Genomic DNA, 26,906 nt, shown 5'->3' with positions numbered 1-26,906 from the left:
GCGTAGGAGTTTTTTCCAATTAAAGGACAATCAAAACGGGATTTGTTTATTTATTTCAGAGTCGCCACTTGGGAGATTTAAGGTGTCCCAAGTCACCAATTTTAATCCCGAATCGAGGAAAAGAATGACTCCATATTACAGTCTGCGTACCAGAAATCCGGATAAGGAATTCTGTTAACCCGGGAGAAGGTGTTAGGCATTCCCGAGTTCCGTGGTTCTAGCACGGTCGCTCAACTGTCATATTTGGCTTGATTATCTGATTTAATACATGTTGAACCTATGTGCAAAATTTAACTTTTAACCGCTTTTATCATTTACTGTTATTTTTATTTTATACAAGAATTGCAACATCGTGAAAATGCATTTCGAACCACGTCACAACCAGTGTACACGTGATTTGTTGACGCATTTTGACTCCGTCAAGATCGGGATTTGGGTTACATAAATGCACACCCATATTTAAGAAAATAACCTTATTAAATATGCGCCAAAAGACTACGCATTATTATACTTTTAGGTAGGACCGTGAAATTTACTAAAATGGCCCATCCCGGGATCTAAGTATTTTTTTTAAAAAAAAAAAATAAAATAAATGAGATTGGAGAATCCTGCAATTTTTTTATATTGTTTACATCTATTTATTTTTAGCGAAATCCTTCCTTATTTTATGAATATCCTTTAATGACTACATTTTATTATTGCAAAGTTTTTCTATAAATATAAAATCAATCTCTACATACTTAAAATAACATATTAGATACTAGTTTAAAACAAATATTAATGGAAAGTAATATTACTAAAATTATAATTATAAATACAACATAGAATTGTCAAATAATTTTTTTTTAAAAAACAAAACTAATTATCCCATAGTCGGATTGAAAATCATATTGTTAGATGACTTGAGCTATTGAAATTAATTATTTACAAATACTAAAAATTAGAAATAATTTTGATTACTAAACCGTATTTCTAAAAATTAAATAATTTAACCTTGATTATCCTTGTTTTAATTCAAATTATGTCCTAATACTTGATTCGCAAAATTAATTCCTGTTTTAACTGAATTTAGCTACATGATTTCGATTAACTTAACGTTGGCGAAACTAAAATCCTTATGAATAAGGAACTTAATCAATTTTGCCAAACTGATTTAATAAAGCAAATTTTTCATTATTTTCTTCTATTTTTATTATTTGACAGTTTAATCAGTAATGAACATGCTTAAATATATACTACCTAATAATCAGGTTAAAGCAAAATATTATTTAATACATCGCTACAATATGGCTAATTATGCAAACGACGGCGATTTACAGAATAATAATACATGAAATGACCTAAATACAATTTAAAAAAAAACTAAATTAGAAATTTAACATTCCATTCTTCATTTCAGCTTACAAAATGCCAAAATTACAGTTGTGTACCTGATATTGCCAATATAAGAAGAAGAAAGTCAGCCACGTAGTACGTAACACAGCAACAACAATAATAACCAGCAATCCAGTCAACAGAAATCCCAGTGACAGATTTAAAAATCAAAATAAAATCCAGAAACACTGTCAACAAACAACGGACAGAAACCAAGGGAATTTTCAGATTTGAAAGGCTAATTAATGTTTAACCCTTAATTTCTAAACCCGTATATCAGAATATTTATCAGGTGTGTACTACTCTCTCTTCTAATTTCCAGCTCTTTTTATTTGTATTTTTTTTTCTTTTCTTTTTCTTTCTTGAAAGTTTTAATATTTTTCGGATTTTTTCTTTCTCTCTTAAATATTCAGTTTTTTTTCCTCTCTCCTTCTCTATCTTTTTCTAAAATCTGATCAAGCCTCCTATATATATCACATCCCCAAACCCTTTAATTAATTAATAAAACAACCATTTTCTCATACCAAACCCATTATCTTCTCACTCATCCCCATTTTAATCCCACTAAATTAAACAAATATATCAACTCCGCCCCATTACATCTTGTCCCCCATGCTTATTATAAACAATTACCATATTCCCCTCCACTACATTATGTCTTGTCCCCCATTATATTAAACAATTATATCACCTACACCCCATTACCTTTTGTCCCCCATGCTTAACATAGAGAATTACAAAATGTACAATTCCTAAACTACCCCTCCGACCTTATTGCAATTATCATTTTACCCCTGAATATACTGCAATTTACCAAACTACCCCCATCAGCTATAACCAATCAATTAATCAAACTCAACCAAAATATAGCCAATATGACCAATTTCTACACAAATTCAAACAACAAATCACATGAACACGATTTCTGAACCAATTCAACACCAATATCACATGAACACAAATTGAACAACAAAGAACAACTAAAATTTTGATTGAACAATATTTTTAGCAACAAACAAACCTACTTTCAGATTCAATCAACAATAACAAACAAGTATATTCAGATTTCTAAATTCAATAATCATTTGGACTTAAAATCAACTCTAACAACATTACAACCAACAATTCCTATATTAAACTTAAACAAGATTATGAGAAAAACTCAAGAAATAATCATAAATGATGAACAATAAACAAGAAAAATCAAACTTATACTAATTTCGGATTCAAGAACAATCAAACAAAGTATGAACATAAATGAAAAGATTCAACAACAATAACAAGCAAGTTTTATTCAAATTCTAATTAAACTTGTATTAAACTTAAACAAAACAAATAAACTTATTCAAATCACTAAACTTCAAATAATCAATTGATCTTTTAAAATTAAATCCAACAAAATTATAACAAAGATACATGATTCCAAAAAATTAAAACATAACTTCACATTAAATCACTGAATTAAAAACGAACTTCAAACAAAGATGAACATGAATTAAATCTATTTTTAAACAACAAAACATGACGGATTCACATGATTAAACCAACATACTCCCCGACTACAACTAAATTCTTTTTAGACAAATAACAAGATCGAACAAGAACCAATTATGAGCTTAAACTTGAATCTAACAATATTAACAATTTCTGAAAAATACATAAAATACATGAAACAAATTGAAGAAATAATTAATTAAATTTTCAATTTGAATCTAACAAACATTAAACTAACAATTCCTTTTTACAAAAATAAATAAAATTAACATGGAATAAACATGAAAAACAATTAATTTAATTTCCATTTGAATCTGAAAATTAAATCAACAAAACACATGAACAAACTAAAAATATTAATTCAACGATGAACAAAACAAGAATCGAACATTTATCAATTTTAGATCCGAGAATATCAAAACAAAATACGGACAAAAATAAAACACAAAATCTACTAACCGGATTGAAACGACGAACAACGACTAACCAACGACGAACTCGTATGGACTGTTTTGACGACGCCAACCAAAACTCGAACGAACGACGATGAAGACGAATTTAAAAAGCAACTGCAACAGCGATGAAGCAGAAACAAAAGCAGCTGGGGTGTGTTTGGTTTGTTTGTACGAAGAAGATGAAAGCAGCCACATCAGCGTGGTCTGCTTGGTTGACGACGAAGTAGCGGCGACGGGGGGGCTTCGAACCAACTGCTCGACGGGCAGAAGCATTAGAAGCGTCTGGTCGTTTGGACGTGAGGTTGAGGACTGGCTCAACAGTGGACTGGCTCAACAGTGGACTGTCTTGGGATGTGAGGTTGAGGACTGGCTCAGCAGTAGAAGCGACGGGGAGATTTTCGGCCTTGGGAGCTCAACAGTGGACTGGCTCGTTAGAAACGCTATGGAACAGTGGACTGGCTCATTAGCTGCTATGGAGAAGATTGAGCAGAAGGATCGTTCATGGTGGTATGGTGGAGCTCGACGTGAAGCAAATGCTCGACGAGCAGAAACGCAGCAACACTGTTGCTCGTCAATGGCGGGCAGTGGAGGGGTCGTTTGAGAAGGTGAAACAGCCGCGATGGCGAAGCTTGAAGGAGGGCAGTCATGGATGTTTCATTTGAAGCCAAGGTTTGGAGGAGTAGAAGAAGAAGAAAACGCATCAAAGGGGGTGGTCGTTTGGACGCGAGGGTGGTGGAGCTTGTGTGTGTGTCGACAAAGAAGACGCGGAGGGCAGCCATGAATGAGCTTGGAGACTGTGTGTGGTTGAAGATGATGGAGGGGGCAGCCATGGATGTGTGTTTTGGAGTTTGGAGAAGAAGTGCAAGAGAGGGGGCGGGTGGTTTTTTTTCAACAGTGAATATTTTAGGGTTTTGTTAAATGAAAGATAGGGAAATAGGGGTGTTGGTCTTTGGGGTTATGGACTGGGTCGACCCGGTTTGAAATGCACCGGGTCGTTTGGGAAGATTGGATAATTTTTTGGGCCTGTGGCTTACAATTGAAGAAGTGGCCCAATCCGATTTTTCTTTGTATTTTTTGCTCTCTTTTCTTCTTTTATTTTTCTAAAACTAAATTATAAAAATACTTAAATTATTATTAAGAACTAAATTAAGTTATAAAAGCGCAAATTAACTCCCAATAACAATTAACGCACAATTAAGTAATAATTAAGCATAAAATTGTATATTTGGACATTAAATGCTAAAAATGCAGAAGATGCCTATTTTTTGTAATTTTCAATTTTTGTAAAACAAACTTAATTACTAACAATTGTATAATTAAATCCTACATGCAAAATGCAACATATTTTTGTATTTTTATTAATTTAACAAATAAACATGCACAGACAAATACAAATAATTATTCAAAAATATCACAAAATTGCACACCAAGGAAAATCATTTTATTTTTGAATTTTTTGGGAGTAATTCTCATATAGGGCAAAAATCACGTGCTTACACTTCCACTTCTAAAAAAAGACGTCGCTCGAGTCATACTCTTTTTCCCTCATCCGGGTTTTGTCCCAATCGGGTTTTCTCGGCGAGGTTTTTAATGAGGTGATGAGGGGGACGTCTCAAGGTTCGAAGTATTGTTCATTTCCCCACCTACCAATTACATCTCCAGGGCGAGCAATGAAGGGACTAGATATAAAAAGTCTCTATTGTATGTACGAAATCGACATGTATATCCGACATATGAATAAAATCACTCTATTATGTATACGAAATCAACAAGCATCTCCAATGAATGAATGAAACTAGCATCCACGACATTCCAACAAATAAAATAGAACGCCACCCTCATGATGGGATATTACTTTGGCGCCAGCTGAAATTAACATCCCAATGGCTAAGGCCATCGCCAAAACGAGTTCGACATCACTCGAACTATGATGAGACATTACTTTGGCGCCAGCTCGAAAGTAGCATCCCAATGGCTAAGGCCATCGACAAAACGAGCTCGACGTCACTTGAACTACGACGGGATATTACTTCGGCGCTAACTCGAAAGTAACATCCCAATGGCTAAGGCCATCAACAAAAATGAGTTCGACGTCACTGGAACTATGACGGGATATTACTTCGGCACCAGCTCGAAAGCAATATCCCAATGGCTAAGGCCATCGACAAAAATAAGTTCGACGTCACTCGAACTACAATGGAATATTACTTCGGCGCCAGCTCGAAAGTAACATCCCAATGGCTAAGGCCATCGACAAAAATGAGTTCGACATCACTCGAACTACGATGGGATATTACTTCGGCGCCAGCTCGAAAGTAACATCCCAATGGCTAAGGCCATCGACAAAAACGAGTTCCACGTCACTCGAACTACGATGGAATATTACTTCAGTGCCAGCTCGAAAGTAACATCCGAATGGCTAAGGCCATCGACAAAAACAAGTTTGACATCACTCGAACTACGACGGGATATTACTTCGGCGCCAGCTCAAAAGTAACATCCCAATGGCTAAGGCCATCGACAAAAATGAGTTCGACGTCACTCGAAGTACAACGGGATATTACTTCGGCGTCAGCTCGAAAGCAACATCCCAATAGCTAAGGCCATCGACAAAAACGAGTTCGAAGTCACTCGAACTACGATGGGATATTACTTTGGTGCCAACTCAAAAGTAACATCCCAATGGCTAAGGCCATCGACAAAAACGAGTTCGACATCACTCAAACTACGACGGGATATTACTTCGGTGCCAGCTCAAAAGTAACATCCCAATGGCTAAGGCCATCGACAAAAATGAGTTCGACGTCACTCGAACTACGATGGGATATTACTTCGGTGCCAGCTCGAAAGTAACATCCCAATGACTAAGGGCATCGATAAAAACGAGTTCGACATCACTCGAACTACGACGGGATATTACTTCGGTGCCAGCTCGAAAGTAACATCCTAATGGCTAAGGCCATCGACAAAAATGAGTTCGACATCACTCAAACTACGACGGGATATTACTTTGGCACCAGCTCGAAAGTAATATCCCAATGGCTAAGTCCCTCAACAAAAACGAGTTTGACGTCACTCGAACTACGATGGGATATTACTTCGGCGCCAGCTTGAAAGTAACATCCTAATGGCTAAGGCCATCGACAAAAATGAGTTCGACATCACTCGAACTATGACGGGATATTACTTTGGTGCCAACTCGAAAGTAACATCCCAATGGCGAAGGCCATCGACACAAACGAATTCGACGTCACTCGAACTACGATGGGATATTACTTCGGCGCCAGCTCGAAAGTAATATCCCAATGGCTAAGGCCATCAACAAAAATGAATTCGACATCACTTGAACTATGATGGGATATTACGTCGGTGCTAGCTCGAAAGTAACATCCCAATGGCTAATGCCATCAACAAAAACGAGTTCGACGTCACTCGAACTATGACGGGATATTACTTCGGCGCCAGCTCGAAAGTAACATCCCAATGGCTAAGACCATCGACAAAAAGAGTTTGACATCACTCGAACCACGATGGGGTATTACTTCGACACCAGCTCGAAAGTAACATCCCAATGGCTAAGGCCATCGTCGAAGTAAAGGGTTCGACCTCATTCGAAGCAAAATGGGCTTAATATTTCGACAAAGGCCCGGAATATCATAAATGCAACAAAGGTTACCACCGAATCGACAAAATAATTTTTCATTACAACAAAAATCTTACAAGCACCTGTCTTTCCAGAGGGCTCAAAGACGCCCTTACAAAAATCGCGAAACAAAAAGTAAGTACAAAACAAATACTACACATCATTCCCGATGGCATACACGTCTTCGTACCAAAAGTCAGAGGCGAGTCTATTCGCATCATCTGAATAGATATCATTTCCGTCAGGCGTAAGAGGATCATACCTGCATCCCTCACGAGCTGCATGAGACTTGGCACGTATATCCTGAAGCTCCACTTCAGACGCCCTCCCATACACATGAAGAGCCTTGTACACATCGAGCTGAGCCTCGGCGTGAACCCACAACTTATATAGACATCGAGTCACGACAGGATCAGCTGGAGCATAAGATGTAGAAGGATGCGACTGTAGTCGTGCGTCCTCCGCTTTCAAAGAATCCATTTGCTTGTTCAATGCGGACAGTTCCGCCTCCAACCTTTGAACACGCCCTTCAAGCCCCGCTATCTTAAGTGCGAACGCCTCCTTCTCCTTGGTCCGCTCTGACCTACAAACACAGAGGACATCTTCAAAAACCGCCACCTCAGAGACAACAGTCACCAATCTATCGGCACTCACGCCCAGCTCACTTTTAAGCTCATTGATCTTCGTCGTCTTCATATCCAGTTCGGCAGTTAAATTGGCCACCTTTGCTTGGAGGTCGACATTCTTAGCCATTACCCCCTACTTAGCTCAAGCTCATCTTCCTTCACTTTAAGGGATGCCTCAAGCTCACTCTTACGGGCGATGGACTTCATAAGGTCCTCGTCTCGTTCCCTCAAATCCTCGACCTTACGCGCCAATTGATCCTCCCTCTACTTGAGCCCTTCGCGGAACAGTTGGAAGTAGGATCCTGATTGTAGTTGTCGGCCATCGCATGATGCTTGGTGCGATATTCTTGATATTTAGAAGACATATTTCCATAGAGGGGTGTCCTCCTCTTTTCCTGACGTTCGCGCTCGATCTCCATGATAAAGGTCTGGCACAAAAGTAAAGTTAAAACAAAAAGACAGACCAAAAACAATAACACGAACCCAACGACGAAATAAAAAGAAAGATATCTACCCGTAGGGCCATGCCAGAGATGCTCCGGGATAGCTCCATATTGCTCATCATTCTAAGTGCCTCATTCTCAGGGGCAACACATAAAGGAGCTAAAGCAGATGCCACCTGATCACAGTCCGACAACAAGTTGTAATCCCTAGGGACAACTACGTGTCGATCAGAACCCTCCACTTTGACCTCTACTTGAGTGTGACACTCTAAAAGCTCACGAACATCCCCCGCTCATGAACATCCCCCGTGTTGACATCCGAGCCCGAGCCTTCGCCCTCGATGCGTAGGCCCCCTCCGACGTTAAACGATGCGCTACCCTCAGCGGAGCGCACAGAACCACCTCCTTGGTAAACCCCTTCTGTTTGAGGAGACCTCCCCGCCAAGATGGCATCGGCTATAAACGTGGGTACCGGTGTTGTCTCCGATGCACCCGTCCTACTCTTACCGGTATCAACGTCCACGCTCTTCCCAAGCTCTATCCTTCTCTTCTTTCTCAACAAAGATTCATCCCCATTAGAGGACTCATCCACGAGGTGATGGACTGGTAAAAAAGGGATCTCTCCCCTCACGACCATATCACGAGAGGTTTCCCTCGCCTGTACCAACTGAACATGACCCCTTCGGGCGGACTCATCCAAAGTGAATTGCATTCCTGCGGAGGCGACAACTTGACGAAATGCAGGGACTAGGGCCCTCCACCTAGAAGCTCCACGACCTATCATCATAAAGAGTCATATCAATAGACGACGGTATATAGTCATAGAGAGATACAAAGGAGGATACTTACCAAATGAAACTTTCGGCCCAAAGCGCATCACGAAAACATGCCAGTCTCTAGTCTCCACTGCATGGGACAACAGACGGGCTACCCAATCCCTTATACCTGCAATAGGGTGAGGTGGGCACCCCATAGCTGCAAACGAGAAACAAATAAACACTAAGGTAAATGAAGAAGAAAAGAAAGAGTAAACAAGTGGCGACACTTACGATTCTCATTCCACCGCTCCGAAAATCTAGCGGGGTCAGACACGATGTGCTCAGTTCTGACGAAGAAGTACTTATGCTAAAATTTGCGACTCGCCCGATCATCGGTTCCGACCACCAACCCCTTTATCCCACGGTGCCTCAGATGTACCATAGTACCCCTATGAAATCTGGGAGAAAACAAGTGTAGAAGGTGGTGAACGGTAACCTCGCACCCTGCCAACTCAGCGTATTTTGTCAACAACAGGAGTATTTTGAGCGTGTACGGGGAAAGTTGCGCTGGGAAAACTTGATAAAATCGACAGAATTCTTCCGCTAACGGGAGAAGGGGGAAGGAATGACCAATCACGAAGGGGTACTCATAAAAAGCACAGTACCAAGGCCTATGAACTTCCACGAAGCCCCTTCTCGCTGGAACCATCTCAATATGAGCGGGAATGTTATATTTTGCAAGGAGAGCATCGATATGGACTTGCTCAGTTTCAGAGAGTATGGGGGCAGGAGTAGGAGGAGGATCCTTAAGAAAGTCGCTTCGAGACATAGGGTGTCTCGGCAATAACTTCTCCACGGTAGGAAAGCTATCCCCTTCCTCCATCGTCATGTCCTCACCACCGGGAGAGGGGGGTGGGGCGCCATGGACAATGGGGTGGCGTTGGAAACCCCCTCACAAGATCGATGTGTTCTAGGCATCTCTACGACGGAAAATGTGTTAATGTAATAGAAAAAAAAAGCTAAGAACGGAGATTGGAAGAAAGGAAGCAGAGGAATCGTTGGAGAAAACATGAGAGAGATAAGAAAGAATAACCAGAGATGAAATGACCAAGATTTTTTGAAAAAACAAACCCTCCCCCTATTTATAGGATTGGGTGGCGCCAGAATCGAAGCGGAAGGCTGTAGAATGGCACCGAAATCGAAGCGACAAGCCCTCCACCCCTGTCTCGAAAACACGCATAATGATGACGCACGTGGAAGTGACGTCATTTCCCGATAAGACACACCACCAGGGGTATCGTTGATCATGCTAACCTTTCGTTGTTGGCCAAGTCATGGCGTTTCATAAAACCAAATTTCTCCATAGGTATGGGCGATGTCCGCTTATCGAGGACGCACCAAGCCGCAACCTCGACAAGCGGATGGACTAACTGTATGGGTCCAAATTTGGACGACCATGGCTACTGACCAATATGACAAAAGATGAGATCTTTACAACACGACGTCCTGTGGAAGACGATGACGACCAACAAGCGGATAGATGACGCATGACTTTCGCAGTAATGTAGGTCTAACAGGAGGCTTAAGGAATATACTTCGAATATTCCCTATGATATGTTTCCTAGGGTTCAGAAGGGGGTTGTCCCTTATATATAGTGAGGAAAAAAAACCTTGTAAGGGGAAGAAACTTTCGACTAAGAGCATCCATTACAGTATTTATTCTACATTCTTGGTGATTGTTCTTTTACGCTTAATCATTCAGTTTCACGAGATCAATAAATATTATTTACCTTGTTCATCCCTTATGTTTCTCATTCTAGAGTTTATTATACTTGAGATTTACTCTTTTATCTTATTTAATTAATTTAATCAAAAAGGTTTCAAAATCTTTTGGGTCAAACAACATGCATGAATATAGTTGAATACTTTTTTTTTGGCTCTTATACTAGTCCTAATAGGAAGTAGAAATACTAACTAGATATTGAAGATCTCGTGATCAGTGACCAAGAATTTAATTAAGAGTATTTAAGATCTAATATATATGTAAAAAGTATTTTAACAAAACGTATATTGTATAATTTTTTAATGAATAATATAATTATTATCCTTGAACTTATGTGGGTCCACAACTGCTAGGCTATAGAATTTTTATGGTAGACATATAGACATGTAAAAAATATAATAAAAGAAAAATATAAAATATTAGAAGCCGAATGAAAACAACATCTACCTAGTAATCGTACACAGGATTCCAAATCACGTGGCCTTGCGCTGTGTTGCACCTTTCTTTTCTACCATTTTCTGGGATTCTATTCTATTAGAACGCTGTCCTTCTTTTTAGACGTGATACATACTTGTATATTGGCCATGAAATAGTTTAAAATTAAAAAGAAAAATCAAGAGGAAATAGAAGAAAGAGAAAAGGGGCAAAAGTGTAAATAGAATAACGACCAAAAGTAGAAGGGACAACTGTTTTTGACGGGAAATCAGTAAGAAGCCGTTGCAAAGTCGCGAAAGCCGCCAAGGGCATTTTCGGAAAGAGTGATTCTTAAGTCTTCTCTTCTGACATGTTAAGCATTGGAAGCCATTACTCCTTCCTGACTAACCGTCTGGGCTTCTGTGCATTATTTGTAGTGAAGACCAAGACAACTAAAAAAGAAGAGAAAAATAAAATTCAATTTTTCTTAAAAAATTCATATATATCATTAAAAATTATTTTATATATATATATATATATGAATATTATTTTACTTAAAAATTATGCCGTCACATGTTGTAGTAATAAAAAAAATTATATTATCAGATTAAGTTGTCTATTGAATTTTGACCTATAATATAATAAGAGGAAACTCTCCATATCAAGACCAAATTATAATCTAAAACTGGAGTAATAATCAATTAGATTGTATTGATAATCGTAACATATTTTTTTTAATTTTCTATTTTGGTGTCAGGTATCCGAAACTAATCAATTCGTATTTGCACCATTAAACATGAAATCACTCTATTTAATGATAAATGAATCTTATACTTTCCATCATAAATCATAATCTTTAATGATTATTATCTGTGTATAATAAGTGTGTGTTATTACTTGGCAAAATGTTATGTAATCTGTACAACTGCTATAGATACGCAACAAGTGAAAATTTTGCATTATTGTAATTGGTATGGAGTACTTTCTATAATTAAGCTAAAAATAAAACAACAAAAAGGGAAAAAATGAAAAGAAAAAGAAAATAGAAAGAAGATGTTATGTAAGTGGTAGTTGTCATAGTTGTTACACTACTAACACACGCACACATACTCAACCAGTGTCACAATCTCCATCTTCTGAAATACTCCTCCATACACCCATTTTCATTTCTCTATTCCCTCAACTACCCTTTTCTCAATCTTCTTACATTTTTTTTCCCAAGTGTGAATAACTAGCTTTCTTTCTTCCTCACCGACTCAATTAGCTGCTGTTGTTGTATCATTTTCTGGTCTCTTAATACTTCCTTTCCAATTCCGTGAAAAAACAATCTTCTCTTCTTCTAACTGTTTTTCCCACTTCCATTTCTTTGACTGTATTATTTTCTTTTCTTGAGAATTTTCTTATGGAAGCAGCTAATGGGGAGGATTGTTGTGTTAAAGTGGCAGTTCATATTAGGCCACTCATTGGAGATGAGAAACTTCAGGGTTGTAAAGATTGTGTCTCTGTCGTCCCTAACAAGCCTCAGGTACTCTAATGTGATTCTTCAGATTTAGCATTTTTGGACTGAATTGGAGATTTTTTGGAGATCTGGATCTTATTGTGATACTCAAGCTCTAAAAAATTTATGCTTAATTGCTTTTTATGGACCTTATGGGTTCTGCATGTTTTAGTTTAAACCTAGTGTTTCTGTAATTGGAGTTTTTACTCTGATAGTTTGTGACGAAAAATGTCGAAGAATCTAACATTCCATCTGCCTGATTGAAGAATGCTAATCCAATTTTCTTTGATTTCTTTCTTCTTAATACATTTTGGGTGGGGTGAGGAGAGGGAAGGTGAAAAGGACTTGACTCTAAGGATTTAATTTTTGTTTGAATGTTTCAAGTGTGGCTCTAAATTGGGGAAAATGAACTTTTATTTTTTTTGGTGCTATCAGGGTTTCATACATGGACTAAAATCCTATTTCCTTAAACTTTTTTTGTTTGTTTCATTTGGATCTGCAATTGACTTTTCTTCTTGAGTTTTGTAGTTTTCTATTGTATAGGAACTGCAATACAACTCACCTGGGTAAAGATTAAGGCTTTCCAAAAGAATCATGCATGTGAACTAATTCCCTTATGCCACTATTTTTGTTTATGTAAAAAGCTTAAACTTCATAGATTGGACTGAGTTCTTTCTCCATATTGATAATTAATAATTACCACTTTTCAGTCTCTTTTATCCTAATTAATTTAATATGCTGCTGCTTTCTAATGACCTTCACTTCTGATAATTGGTTGGGCTTGCAGGTGCAAATTGGAACACATTCCTTTACTTTTGATCATGTTTACGGGAGCACTGCTTCTCCCTCAGCTGCCATGTATGAGGAGTGTGTGGCTCCTCTTGTTGATGGTTTGTTCCAAGGTTATAATGCCACCGTTCTTGCTTACGGCCAGGTAAATCATTTTGGTATACCAGAAGTGTAGGTCTGTAATAGAAGCTATAGTTAAATTCAGGCTTTTTTTTTCCATATTCTTTCAATTTACATTTCAATACAATGCAGACAGGTTCGGGGAAAACATACACAATGGGCACCGGTTTCAAAGATGGTTTCCAAACTGGACTAATTCCCCAAGTTATGAACTCTTTGTTCAACAAGGTTGAGGCTTTGAAGCATCAGGCAGAATTCCAGTTGCATGTGTCTTTTATCGAGGTTTAGTAACTCATTTCTTTTCTTTTGTTTTATTTTAAGTTCACTGAACCTACACATGCCCTTAAAATTTTTCCTGTGATTCCTTTTTCATTTTGTTGATGCTTTAAGCATTTCAGTTCCTGGCGAGTATTTGTCCGAGCAAACTGCTTTTGAAACCGAAGCATCCTCAATGTTCTAGTAGATAGCTCTTATGTTCCCTAAACTGATGCACTTATTTCTTTTGGTGTAGTTAAGATCACTTAAGAACTAATTGATAAGAAAGCTGAGGGACTTTGTTAATTGAGGGCGTAGGCTTCTATTAGGATTTAGCCATAGTAGGGTTATACTTCCATGATGGACTCAAAGTGTACATCAAGTCCAAATTCATGCTGCATTTGGCAACTCTGCACAGGATCGACTTTGCTCATGGATTATGCATTTTCCCGATTTCTTTTAGTTAGATGATATTGGATTTTGTGTTAATTGTTCAAATATGTAGTTTCTTGTCAATGCAGCATCATACAATAGTCTGCTTTCAATTCTCTTTACTTGGAACCTATAGACTGATCAAACATCATTTCTAGAAGCTAACTTTTTCCCCCTATCATCTTGTTCTTTGTATTGACCAGATATATTTTTTATTTGAGTGATGTTACACATACTTTGTGACAGTACTTATGCAGCATTTTTACTAAGATAATTCTTTTTCCAGATACACAAAGAAGAAGTACGAGATTTGCTGGATGCTATTTCTGTTAACAGATCAGAGACAACAAATGGACACAATGGAAAAGTTGCTATTCCTGGGAAACCCCCAATACAAATTCGTGAATCTTCAAATGGTGTTATTACATTGGCAGGATCCACCGAACGCAGTGTGAGAACACTCAAAGAAATGGCTGATTGCCTGGAGCAAGGATCTCTTAGCAGGGCCACAGGCAGTACAAACATGAATAACCAATCAAGGTTGGAACCTAGTTAATTGTATAGTGTACTCTCTCCTCCTTCGCTTATTTTGGTCTGAAACATGATATACTCTCATCCATCTCAAAAAAAAAAATGATATACTTTCACATGAAACTCCTAAATTCAAAAAGAAAAAAACTGACATTAATTTTTTTCTTTTTAATTTTCTTTTTTTGGGGGGTTGGGTGGAAGTGTCGGTGAACTTTTGTGCATATAAATGACGATATGAGTTGAGCTTAAATGAAGAAGTGAGGATTCATGTAGCGGACCCCAACTTTTTTGAGACTGAAGCATAGTTATAATGTTCTGATAATTTACAAATGAACTTGGTCCTTTGTTAAGAAAGAAATTATTTAAACGCTTAAGACTTTGACACATGAATTTATTAACACGAATGAAAGAATACAAGCAAACTAATAGGGAGAGTCCTTAAATCCAGTTTTTGTTGCTTGTGTCCTGAAGGACCGAGTATTGACTCGTGAAAGATGCATTCTTTCTGTTAAATTATTTGTAAATATTTATCCCCTTTTTGTTTTCACTTTTTCAGTCGCTCTCATGCCATATTCACCATTACAGTGGAGCAGATGCGCAAGACTAGTTCTAATGACGGCCACAGCAATGAATGCATGACTGAAGAATATCTTTGTGCCAAGCTGCATTTGGTAGATCTTGCTGGTTCAGAGCGAGCAAAACGAACGGGATCAGATGGTCTCCGTTTCAAAGAAGGTTCTTGTTTTAACATTCTTGCTGTCTTTGAAAGTGTCTCTTTCATGTCGGTTATTGACCTACTTGTCCACCACAGGAGTTCACATTAATAAAGGCCTTCTTGCACTTGGAAATGTTATTAGTGCACTTGGGGATGAGAAAAAGCGGAAAGAAGGTGTCCATGTTCCTTATCGAGACAGTAAACTCACCCGGCTATTGCAGGTTTGACATGGTTCCATGTTTTAGGTTGTTCCAATACTTCATCAAGTCACTAAAATATTAAACACAAGGAGAACCAGATCTAAGAATTGGGAAAAACATTTCATATTTCTGTCTGAGCATCTCCTCATTTGTGTGCTATATGTTGGAGCTCTGAACGAACGGGTGTGAAGAGAACTCATTTGATCAAAGTAATCCAAAAGCAGCTTTTGCCTCATTTGGTCAAATGAGTTATCTTTGCTCCTGTTTGTTCTTAAAATGGTCATTGACATCAGGGGCACCTCATGCTTCCCAATTTGTTGATAGTTATGATGCAATCTTGATAATAAATAGTTTCCTGAATATCTTTCCAACATCCAATCTGAATAAGTCCAATCCTTTTCCTGTGATGTAATTAGATTTCTAATATTGAAAGGTTCCCCGAAATCCTTGCTCCTTGGTACTCTTTATTGTAATAGTAAAATGTCAGCTGGCCTTAGTTATAAGTTTTTCTCACTGGAGAATTTATCACATAAAAGAAGAAGTCATCTCGTTGGAAAGGAATTAAATTGGAAAATGAACACTGCGAAAATTGTGGGCTGAGTTTGGCAATAATACAATATTAGGGCGCCTTGTTATTTTAGGATTTGGTAATATCATCATCTTTTAAAGTTGATTTTTTTTTTTGGACTTTTTGTTTCTCCCTTGTTGATTTTATAGTCTATTTATTTAGTTATTTGTTTATTTTTTCTAATGAAGTGTTTTTGGCAAATGACAGGATTCACTTGGTGGTAACAGTCGGACAGTCATGATTGGTAATTCCAGTTTTAACCCCTTATTCTTTCTAGTTTGAATGGTTTGTGAATAGCATAGTGCATAACCTATTATGTGTGTCAGTCTTGCTGAACTTTTCTACACTCTTAAGTCTTGCCAAAGAAAGCATTGTGACCGTGACTTAGTGATATTAACTATATACTTTCTTCTGGACCTAGAATAAACCATGCTAAACTGCCAAACAGATTTTCTAATAAGTAGTTTGTCACTCTCGAAATGAACGCTCTAGTTGATTTCTTTGATCATGAATGCACGTCACAGTTTTAGCATTTAAGCAGCAGTTGATTACACTAAATTGTTTCTGTTCACTGGATAATGAAGTGGCTCTTCAGAGATCTTTTGCTTCGGAGACTGCAAAGCTTGCATTTTCTAATTACTTGCACAAGCTTGGTTTCTCTTTAGATTTAGGTGAAAGCCTCTTCTTTATTCTTCTAGGTAAATTATGATATTGAACACAGACCTTGACATCAGTTTAACTTCTTTCCAAATTGGTTGTTTAATTCCCCTCATTGCTTTCAAGCCATCTATTGTTCTTTTCATCTTCTTGAGATGAGCCGAGGGTCTATCAGAAACAACTTCTCTACCCCAGGGTAGGGGTAAAGTCTACGTACACACTACCCTCCCTAGAGCCCAGCTCTACTGGGTTGTTGTTGTTGTTCTTTTTGTTGTTGTTGTTGTATTGCTTTCAAGCCTGTTAGCTGTGGGTGGGTGATATGTGGATGATTACGATAAGGAATCACGTGCGTTTGGCACACCTCATGAGGTGTATTTATCTGGCTCATGATAACACAATTTTATGAAGACATCTTACCTTATCAATTAAAAGGAGAAAAAATCTAAGGAAATAAAAGTGGTCTTTGGAAGAATGAACTAAAGCTTATCTAAAGTAACAATCAGTAGTTGTATCTTATTTAATTAGAGTTGTTATCCTTCTTTCTTGCCAGCCTTTGAGATGTTTCCATGCCTTGTCCTGCGACAAGCAGATTCCTTTTGTATTCTTGCTTATGGTTTATGTATTTTCCAGCATGCATTAGTCCTGCTGATATAAATGCTGAAGAAACTTTGAACACTCTTAAATATGCAAATCGGGCTCGCAATATTCAGAACAAGCCAGTTGTAAGTCTAGTGACAAACCTTATTTCATGAATCTTCTTATCATTTCTGGATCAAGAATTAAGTAGTTTTCCTTAAATTATGTCCAGATCAATCGAGATCCTGTATCTAGTGAGATGCTGAAGATGCGGCAACAACTAGAGTATTTGCAGGCAGAACTCTGTGCCCGTGGGGGAGGTGCTTCATCTGAGATTCAGGTAAATTTTTGTTGTGCTCGGGTGTAGATGTCAGCATACTACCTTTTTAATTAAATATTAAATAAAGCTCTGGATCATCTTCAGTCTTCACTAAATGACAATGGAGATCTCAATTTGAAATTTCATGTCTAGGTACTCAAGGATAGGATTTCATGGCTTGAAGCTAGTAATGAGGAGCTAAGCAGAGAACTGCATGAGTACCGCAGAAGAGGCTCTGGCACTGAGCAATGTGGAACTGAAGTGAAGGTATACATTGAGCTCCCCTCACTTGTAGAAGCCATTTTAAGCCCCCAGGGCTTTGGTCTAGTGGCAGGAATGCAACTTGTGATGTGTGGCTTAGTAGGCGGCTAGGCGCACGTCACGGGTTCGAACGCTACCACAGACAAAAAGTCTGGTAACTGGTGTTTAAGCGAAGAAGGGTAGTGGGGCGGGCCCATTATCCACCGAGTTTCGAACAATGAGTCACTGGTCCCCGGGGTTGTCTCGGTTATCAAAAAAAAAAGAAGAGGAATTCTCATCCAACTTATTTGCTTAACAAATTCTTCATCTCTATTTCAGGCTAATGGTGTCTTTTCAGTAAAAAGCGAAGGCCTCAAAAGGGGCTTGCAAAGTATAGAGTCATCTGACTATCCAATGAATGAAAATGGTGCGTCACTCTCAACTTTTTGTACTAGGTTACGAGGTATATATTCCGATGACTATGTTTGAACTGGGATGTTTTCAGGAAGAAAAGCAATTTTCATTGTCTTAAGAATTTAAAATCTAAATGTTGAAGTGGTTTCAGTATTCTTATTTGGAGCCAGTCTCTGTACTGCCAGGTGATTCAGGAGATATGGATGAAGAAGCAGCAAAGGAGTGGGAACATACCCTCCTGCAAGACACAATGGACAAAGAATTGAATGAGTTAAATAGGCGCTTAGAGCAGAAAGAGGTAAGGCAGACTCTTGATAGCAAAGTAGATGTTCTTAACATTAAACCAATTTGTTATCGTTTAAAATTGTCTGTTCCTGTGCATATTTTTTTGGGGGGGATTAACCTATTAAAGGGAAGTGCTAGCATTCATTAAAGACGCCCATCATTAATCAGTGTGGTTAAGAACAATATCCATTAGGAGCAGCAAAGCTAAAATTGGGCTAATACATAGTGATTTTGGGAAGTTCTTACAGCTTTTCAAGTGCTTTGAAGTTAGCTACTGTCCCCCCCCCCTTCTCACATGGACCAGGGAGGCTACTAGGGATTCCACGTCCTTTGCTTGATTTTCGCATTTGCAATAGCGACTTTAAACTTCTATTATTAATGCTTTGGCTTTTGCTGTTAGTAAACTCGTGTTTAGATGTTTCTTCTTTGGTATGCCTTGCAGTTAATTGTGAAATAGTTATTCATCAAAAATATTAATTGCGAATATAGAATTTAAACATGGGATAGTGCTCTTGGCTGTGCAGTTCTCTTAGATGGTAACCTTCTATGGTTGCTCATTTTCCTATCTTTGATGCATGTGGTGATTTGACATATATATCTGTGCAACAATAATTCAGTCTGAAATGAAACTTTATGGAGGCTTGGACACCATGGCACTGAAGCAACATTTTGGAAAGAAACTTTTGGAACTTGAAGAGGAGAAAAGAGCGGTGCAGGTAATAGAAAAGCAATGAAAATGTGATCGCACGTTGTCATTTTGAGCTTGTCAAACTGATGTTCCCTTTTTCAATTGACCTGCTGATGCAGCAAGAGAGAGATAGATTATTAGCTGAGGTTGAAAACCTTGCAGCCAACAATGATGGACAAGCACTAAAATTGCAAGACACGCATTCCCAGAAACTAAAGTCCCTTGAAGCACAGGTCTGCCCAATTGTACCATGTTCCATTGTATAGCCATGAGTATCATGCTTAACTCTAATATCTTAAACATGTTTGCCGACCAGATACAAGATCTTAAGAAAAAACAAGAGAACCAGGTTCAGCTTTTAAAGCAAAAACAGAAGAGTGATGACGCAGCAAAGCGCTTGCAAGATGAAATACAATCAATCAAGGCACAAAAGGTTGGTTTACATTTCTCGTTTGCTTAACACCCTTTCTACCACTTATATGCAACTTATGTTCTTTCCTTTTATAGGTACAATTGCAGCATAAGATTAAACAAGAGGCTGAACAATTTCGTCAATGGAAGGCATCTCGGGAGAAAGAGTTAATGCAGGTAGTTTGCTGCTATTACTTTTTCCCATACATTCTTCGTCTTGTAACATTTTGGGGGGGGGGGGGTCATTATTTGAAAGGGATGACTTTTCTGCTATTTCAGTACTATAAATATTTTCATAAGAGTATTATATTCATGCATTAGTGTTGAGGCAAGTTCAATTAATTCTGGTTGAAATTCTACTTTATGTTGTTAACCATTACTGTTGAGGCAAGTTCAATTAATTCTGGTTGAAATTCTACTTTATGTTGTTAACCAACAATAATTTCCTTGGACCTTATCAAAAAAGATTTCCTTGAAATGCAGTTAAGGAAGGAAGGGAGAAGGAATGAGTATGAGAGACATAAATTGCAAGCTTTAAATCAGCGACAAAAGATGGTGAGCATTTTACTTTCCTCTTTGTCTTTGCATCGCCTTTCATTTTTCTACAGCAGTTTTAATCTGCTGGCCAAAGTCTAATTTAAAAATCTTCAATCGTACTTCATGAAATGGATGTGTAAGCAGAGGCGGATCCAGGACTTGGAAGTTCCGGGTGCCACACTATGTTGAACGTAAACATATTGCTATTTACACTGTCCAATAAATAGGGTAAAATTTGGCCGGTTTGATCCATTTTGAGCTTCGATTCGGATTATTCATCGTTTTTGTTCAAATTAAAAAAAAAAAATGTATCATTATGAGAACTTGGAACAAATCATAAGAATATCAAAAGTATTACTAATGTTATAAATCTTTCAATTACAATTATCTTCAAGTTTTTATATTCTGAAGACGTTCGATGATGACATCATTATTTACATTTGCAAATACTCCATGTTTTCTTAGTGAAATATCAAAATAACCACACAAATTTAAAAGAGTACTATAATATAGTCAACTTTCATCATTTTCTAAAATCTAAACCTTTTTTTATTATTTTATAGTTTACTATCTAAAACCATTTTATTAATATTTATGTCATTTGTTAAAATTGTATAGTACTTATTAATATGGAGGTTGCACTTGCACATACCCAGGACTAATACTTAAAGAAAAAGAGAAAAAGTCAAGAATTAATTAAACAGAAAAAGATTTAACTAAGATTAATTTAGAATAGCAAATCAGGATATTTTTTTTTTAAAAAAAGGTATATTTGCAGCAAGGCAAAAGAGCAAAATATATATAAAAATGTGTATTTTCCCTTAAAAAAAGGGAGAAATACACAGAAAAATATGAATTAAAAACAATTACCAAAAAGAAAAATATGAAATAAAAGAAGTGCATTTCCTTCAAGCCAAAAAGAGCAAAACCAAGGCAGAACACACAAACGTCCCAGGTGGAATTCGAACTCCCATCATTTAGGCGGAATCCTTAACCCTTTGCCAGTGGCATCATGCTACGTTTTATTACTGCGGGTGCCACATTAAATATATAGACATATTCATATATGTATATACAACATAAACACTGTCTCGACCGAAGCTTGCGGGTGGCGTGCCACCCCTCTCTACAACGTAGATCCGCCCCTGTGTGTAAGTGGCAATTTTTGTTATCCTTTACGAAAAAATTCAGCCACTTGAACATCTATCTGTACCCCTCCTGCTCATATTGTGGCTATAGTACATTTGACAGCATTGATTTAGTGGGTAACATAAGTTGGTGGCTTTACTAGAATAATGTGGACAAGAGTCAAGCTCGTGTAAGGAGGTGATCACAGTAAATATCTGAATTGTATATGACATCATGGATTTATTTCAGGTTCTTCAAAGAAAGACAGAGGAGGCTGCAATGGCAACCAAGAGACTGAAAGAATTGCTAGAAGCACGTAAATCTTCAGGTCGTGAAAACTCAGGTTTGCACTGCATTGAGCTTTATCTGATGCCTTTGTTGTGGATCACTGTGCATTTCTGTTTCTAATTATAATAAAGGGTATCAAGAAATTTGCTCTCATATAAAGTTCCATTGAAGTTCTACTAAGTTCTGAACTTTTAACTGTTCATTTTTACATATGTTGTGTTTAACATGCAGTTACTAGCAATGGCCACATTACTAGCAATGGCCACATAGCAAATGGACAGGTACTAATCTAGCTCTCTTTTGGACTCTAATGGATTTTGTTTCTGTACCTGTTCGATCGAAGAATTTACTCAAGTATCTTTTGCATTCAGAGCAATGAGAAATCATTGCAACGTTGGCTTGATCATGAGCTTGAAGTGATGGTGAATGTTCATGAAGTTCGTCACGAGTATGAGAAGCAAAGTCAAGTGTATGTAATAAACTTTAGTTTACCTAAAGAAATCTTCTCTTAATGTGTACACACTCAACAATTCATGTTCTTTGAATTTCTTAAAATTGATTCTTTTCATCTCAGACGAGCTGCACTGGGTGAAGAGCTAGCAGTGTTGAGACAAGTTGATGAATTTGCCTCAAAAGGACTGAGTCCTCCAAGGGGTAAAAATGGTTTCTCTAGGTGTGTATACTAAACTCTTCTTATCTTTCAGCCAATAGTGGATTCTTTAATTCTCCAAAATGCAGCTGGAAGAGCATTAACTACATTAAACTACTAAAGCAAGTTCGGTGTAATGGATTTCTATTCATGGTTATCTGTTCAGGGCATCTTCAATGTCGCCAAATGCTAGAACGGCACGAATTGCTTCCCTTGAGAATATGTTAAGCATTTCATCCAATTCTCTAGTTGCCATGGCTTCACAACTTTCAGAAGCAGAAGAACGAGAGCGTGCCTTCAGCAATCGTGGGCGTTGGAACCAGCTCCGCTCAATGGGGGATGCAAAAAGTTTACTCCAATATATGTTCAATTCTCTTGCTGATGCAAGGTATCTGCTGATGTGTTTTGCATCTTGTAGTATGAGTTGTTATTATCTGAAGCTTGATAAGTAGAAATAACTAGAATCTTTATGCTCTGTATTAAAGAAGGAATTGCGAAAGGAAATAGAGAAACTGAAGGTCTACTGCAACTAAAACTATCTGAAACACTAGATAGGTCTTTTGAGCTTAGCTGTGGAATGTGGATTAGGAGCATACTGCTTAGGTCCAGTAGTGAGAGTTTTCAACCCAAAAAGATTTTGTATCTTGGAAAGGTTATGAAAGCGGGTTCCAAAAGGGTAAGCAGGTCTTGTCTTTACCTTAGAGAGTTCATTTAGTCTCCATATGTTTACACAAGTGTAAAATTCCACATCATCCCAGTCAAAAAAGTTCCACTCAAAAAAAAAAAAAGGAAGGAAGACAGAACCTTGGAAGATTTCCTTAGGAATGAGTGCATACGATACCCCAACTGAACACTATCTCATATGGTACTTGGGGTCTAAGTTGCTCACCTTAGGTGCCGCACCCGTGTCGACACGAAACTAGTATGGGTGTGGGTATGGGATCCGTACCGGATGTGGTCAAACAATTTTGGGTACTTTGACCATGACAGACGGAAAAATTCGAGACGAGATACAATTTGATTCCCGAAATCAGAACCAAATCTAGGGTAAATTTGAAGAAAATAGCATACCTTATCTAGGAAATCAATCATTTACTTATCTATAACTTGAGAATAAAAAAAAATCCACACTTTACAAGATATTCGTAAATATTCCACAAAATTTTCATAATTTAGAGATATTTTTATGTTTTTTATTTTTTCAATTATTTTTAGACGTATCCCTGCACCCGTATCCGTACTAGGATCTGTATCCCCGAAATTTAGAATTTACATCTTGAAGGATCCAATCTCTAGATCTGCGCCCGTGTCGGACACCCGCAACCGTATCCGAGCAACATAGCTTGGGATAACTGTCTCTACCTCAAAGTGCATATGAATTCTGGATGATTTCTGACATGACGTCCAGCTATTAACTAAAAACAAATTTGAAGAAGCAACATCTCATTTAGTTCTATTTGCGGCAGCCCGCGGGATTTTTTTTGCTTTAACCCCTCATTATGTCATCCAGATGCCAACTTTGGGAGAAGGAACTTGAGACCAAGGAAATGAAAGAGCAGATGAAAGAACTCATTGGTCTATTGCGGCAGAGTGAAATCAGGAGAAAGGAAGTTGAAAAGGAGCTTAAGCAAGCTGTTCAAGATGCATTGGCTTCCCCAGCTTCGGTAGGATTTTACTTTCTTTAGTCCCAGATTATATATCAAGTGTTTTAGATCTTATTTTAAGGGAAACATGCAAGGCTTTTAGATAGTAATATTTTTTGAGTTTTGAAAGAAATGCCTGATTGAGTCTGCGTGCTATATGGTTAAGTGCATCATGTTTATGCATACTGTTGAACTGTAGTTACAAGATCAGAATGGATTACATTCTTATGTTTTACATTTTCCCTATACTGATGATGTTGCCATGAGAAACAGGTTATCTCTAACAAGCAATTTGTTGATGAGATGAGCGGTCCACCGTCTCCAATCCCTGTACCAGCACAAAAACAGCTCAAATATTCAGCTGGCATTGCTAATGCGTCAGTCAGAGAGGCAGCAGCCTTTATAGATCAAACACGAAAGGTTGCTCTAATGTTTTTTTTCCTACCTCTTTGACAGTTGCCGAACTCAAGTTTACCATTATTAACAAAAATGGCTGATAATAAGCTCTAATGATGCAGATGGTGCCACTAGGCCAATTGACGATGAAGAAATTAACAGTAGCAGGACAAGGTGGGAAGCTGTGGAGGTGGAAGAGAAGTCATCATCAGTGGCTATTACAGTTCAAATGGAAGTGGCAAAAACCTTGGAAACTCTCTGAGTGGATTAGACACAGTGATGAAACAATTATGAGATCACGGCCCCGTACCCAGGCTCTGCCAGATATTATGTGCAGAAATGGTCACTAGCTTATTCATGCCAACTGTATATTCTATTCTGATCTCTTTTGACCCCAACACATGGTACAGGAAGAAGCTGGAAATAAGTGCTGGTAAGTTCTATTTTTTTAATTATACTGTGATTTGTCTCTTATTTTCTGAGATTTTAACTGCCTTTGCCTCCATAAAATTGATAAATGAACACTCGTTTGACTGATTTCACATGGTCCCATATTTTGGTAATGGAAGCATTTCGTCCTTTTTATGGACAAAAAAAAAATTTATTCAAGGAATAAATTACAGTAGGAGTGTCCGACGCGTGGCCACACTTATGCTTAACTTGGATAACTAACATTGCAACATAAACAGTGAATTGGGAGCTATATTATGGTTTATCAAGAAGCATAAAATTCTGTCGTTTCTTACTTGAAGGGAAAATGTAAAAAACGAGAAGCATTGACATAAAGGTCAAATTGCCTAGTCATAGACGCACTTCAATTTGCTATATCTATTGAGCCTTTATCTATTTATTAGGTAGTAACTTATTTTCAAGAACATGGGTTAATGCCATTTGCAATACAGGTATTATATGTGCAGGTTGCAGTTCAAGTGGTCGAGCCGTGGAGGGGATTTTGGTATTAGGGTGTTCTTAAAGGAGTGGTTTAGTTGGAGTTGCTAGATCTTTGAATTTTTAAACTGTGGTTATTCATCAGCAGCATCTTGTGAATATATTGAAGCTACATTAGGATTGCCTCAGTAATTACTGAACAATACTTAGAAAGTGGATGGTGAAGTTGCCAGTAGATTTTAGTTATAGGAGATTTGTGTATACATTTTGGCAAATAACATAAACTTGAAGGAATTCCTCCGTCAGGTCACAGAAGCATGTCAAAAGATCCTATTGTTTGAATTTGTTTTGGTCATTCTTGATAAATTTGTGTAATGTACATTGTGTAAGCACAACATTGATTTTGGTTAAAGTATAATGAAATATGCAGCATTTTCTATAGCAGCTGGACTTACTTCTTTTGGTCCCTTTTTCTTGTTGTATCAAAATGGTAGTGTAATAACATTTCACTTTATGTATTTATGGAGAACATAGCTTATAGAGACCCCCCCCCCCCCCCTCTTTTGTCTCTTCACCTGAACCAAGCTAGTTAAACGAGCAACCAGTTGCAGTGTACGTGAGTGCATTTGCAATGGAATGCTATGTTAGAGTGAGGGTATTTTGCATTTCTTTTGGTGATATGTTCTGGAAGTTGGGGGTCATGCTACTTATACCAGCATAGCAGCCTCATTTGTTTCCACTTAATGGAGGTCTGAATCTTAATCATTCAGATCTCAGACATTTAAGTGCATTTGTTTTTTCTGAATCTTAATTATTCAGATCTTAATCATTAAATGTGTTTGTTTTTTTTTACTTCACAACCACTTAATGGGTCCGAATATGTTGTATGATTAAGATTCATAACAAAGATTTAATTTCATTAAGTGCTATCATCCATGTCCATTGTTAATTGTCGCCATCGCCTACCATTATCAACTACCACCATTCTACCATCACCGCCACCATACTCAACCACCACCACCATCATTCTCAATCATAGCCGCCACCATAATCGATTACCACCACCTATCATCCGCATCATTCCCACCGTCATCATTCTCAAACACAAACAACACTCATTCACCTCAACTACCACAACTAACTACCCCATCACCATCAACAACCATAACCTACACTACACATCATTATTAACTACCACTACCCACCACCATTTTCTTCAATCACATCTACTACCACCTTCCGCCACTATTAACTATCATCACTCACCACCAGCATCCTCAATCATAATCGTCACCACTAGCTACTACCCTGAACCACAATCATCAACCAAACCTACCACCAACCACCGGCTATAGTCGACATTCATAAACACCATCGTTAGCCATCGCCACCAGCAACTGCCATATTTTAATTTTTTTTTATATATTTTATTGATAGAATATTAGATTAATTAATATTTCATTTGAATTTTATGTTCATTAATTTTCAAATAAAGATAAAGTTTATACATTCAGATATTAAAAATCAAATAATCGTAATCATTTAGTATTCAGATCTTAATACATATCTTAATATTCATATGTATATTCAGATTCAGATGTCTTAATCTTAAAAAAACAAATGAGGCCAGTATGCTAATCTTCAGATGTGAAAAAATTGTTAAGCACAAGTTTGACTATGGGTGTTTAA

At 37.6% G+C, this 26,906-nt stretch overlaps 1 protein-coding gene across 2 annotated transcripts; it reads left to right on the top strand.

Annotated features, from left to right (window-relative positions):
- The first annotated feature begins 12,084 nt into the window (after window positions 1-12,084).
- Window positions 12,085-25,658, top strand: LOC104235441 (kinesin-like protein KIN-4A). 2 transcript variants are annotated; one of them, XM_070172309.1, is made up of 26 exons: window positions 12,085-12,515; window positions 13,276-13,422; window positions 13,530-13,679; window positions 14,371-14,624; window positions 15,172-15,350; window positions 15,427-15,551; window positions 16,306-16,342; window positions 17,386-17,477; window positions 17,564-17,671; window positions 17,804-17,917; window positions 18,230-18,317; window positions 18,490-18,602; window positions 19,207-19,305; window positions 19,397-19,510; window positions 19,594-19,710; window positions 19,785-19,865; window positions 20,172-20,243; window positions 21,603-21,681; window positions 21,873-21,922; window positions 22,013-22,110; window positions 22,216-22,314; window positions 22,457-22,678; window positions 23,801-23,954; window positions 24,207-24,353; window positions 24,452-24,762; window positions 25,232-25,658. In XM_070172309.1, exons 1-25 carry the CDS (start codon window positions 12,393-12,395, stop codon window positions 24,677-24,679), a joined length of 3,090 nt encoding a protein of 1,029 aa, XP_070028410.1. In that variant the 5' UTR covers window positions 12,085-12,392; the 3' UTR covers window positions 24,680-24,762; window positions 25,232-25,658. The 2 variants fall into 2 exon arrangements, with proteins under 2 accessions (XP_070028410.1, XP_009787505.1); XM_009789203.2 differs by having other exon boundaries at window positions 21,603-21,696.
- Window positions 25,659-26,906: the final 1,248 nt, after the last annotated feature.

This window comes from Nicotiana sylvestris, chromosome 4, assembly GCF_000393655.2.
Source record: "Nicotiana sylvestris chromosome 4, ASM39365v2, whole genome shotgun sequence".
In the NCBI taxonomy this organism is placed as follows: Eukaryota; Viridiplantae; Streptophyta; class Magnoliopsida; order Solanales; family Solanaceae; genus Nicotiana; species Nicotiana sylvestris.
Note: the sequence above shows the minus strand (reverse complement) of the source record. Positions and strands in the feature narration are given on the sequence as shown.

What these genes read in the sequence shown, in the direction of transcription:
- LOC104235441 (XM_009789203.2), top strand. Translation starts at nt 12,393, where the DNA reads ATGGAAGCAGCTAATGGGGAGGATTGTTGTGTTAAAGTGGCAGTTCAT. An exon ending in GGGAGAAAGAGTTAATGCAG is followed by an intron (nt 19,866 to 20,171) that starts GTAGTTTGCTGC and finishes CTTGAAATGCAG; the next exon opens with TTAAGGAAGGAAGGGAGAAG. An exon ending in AATTCTCTTGCTGATGCAAG is followed by an intron (nt 22,679 to 23,800) that starts GTATCTGCTGAT and finishes TATGTCATCCAG; the next exon opens with ATGCCAACTTTGGGAGAAGG.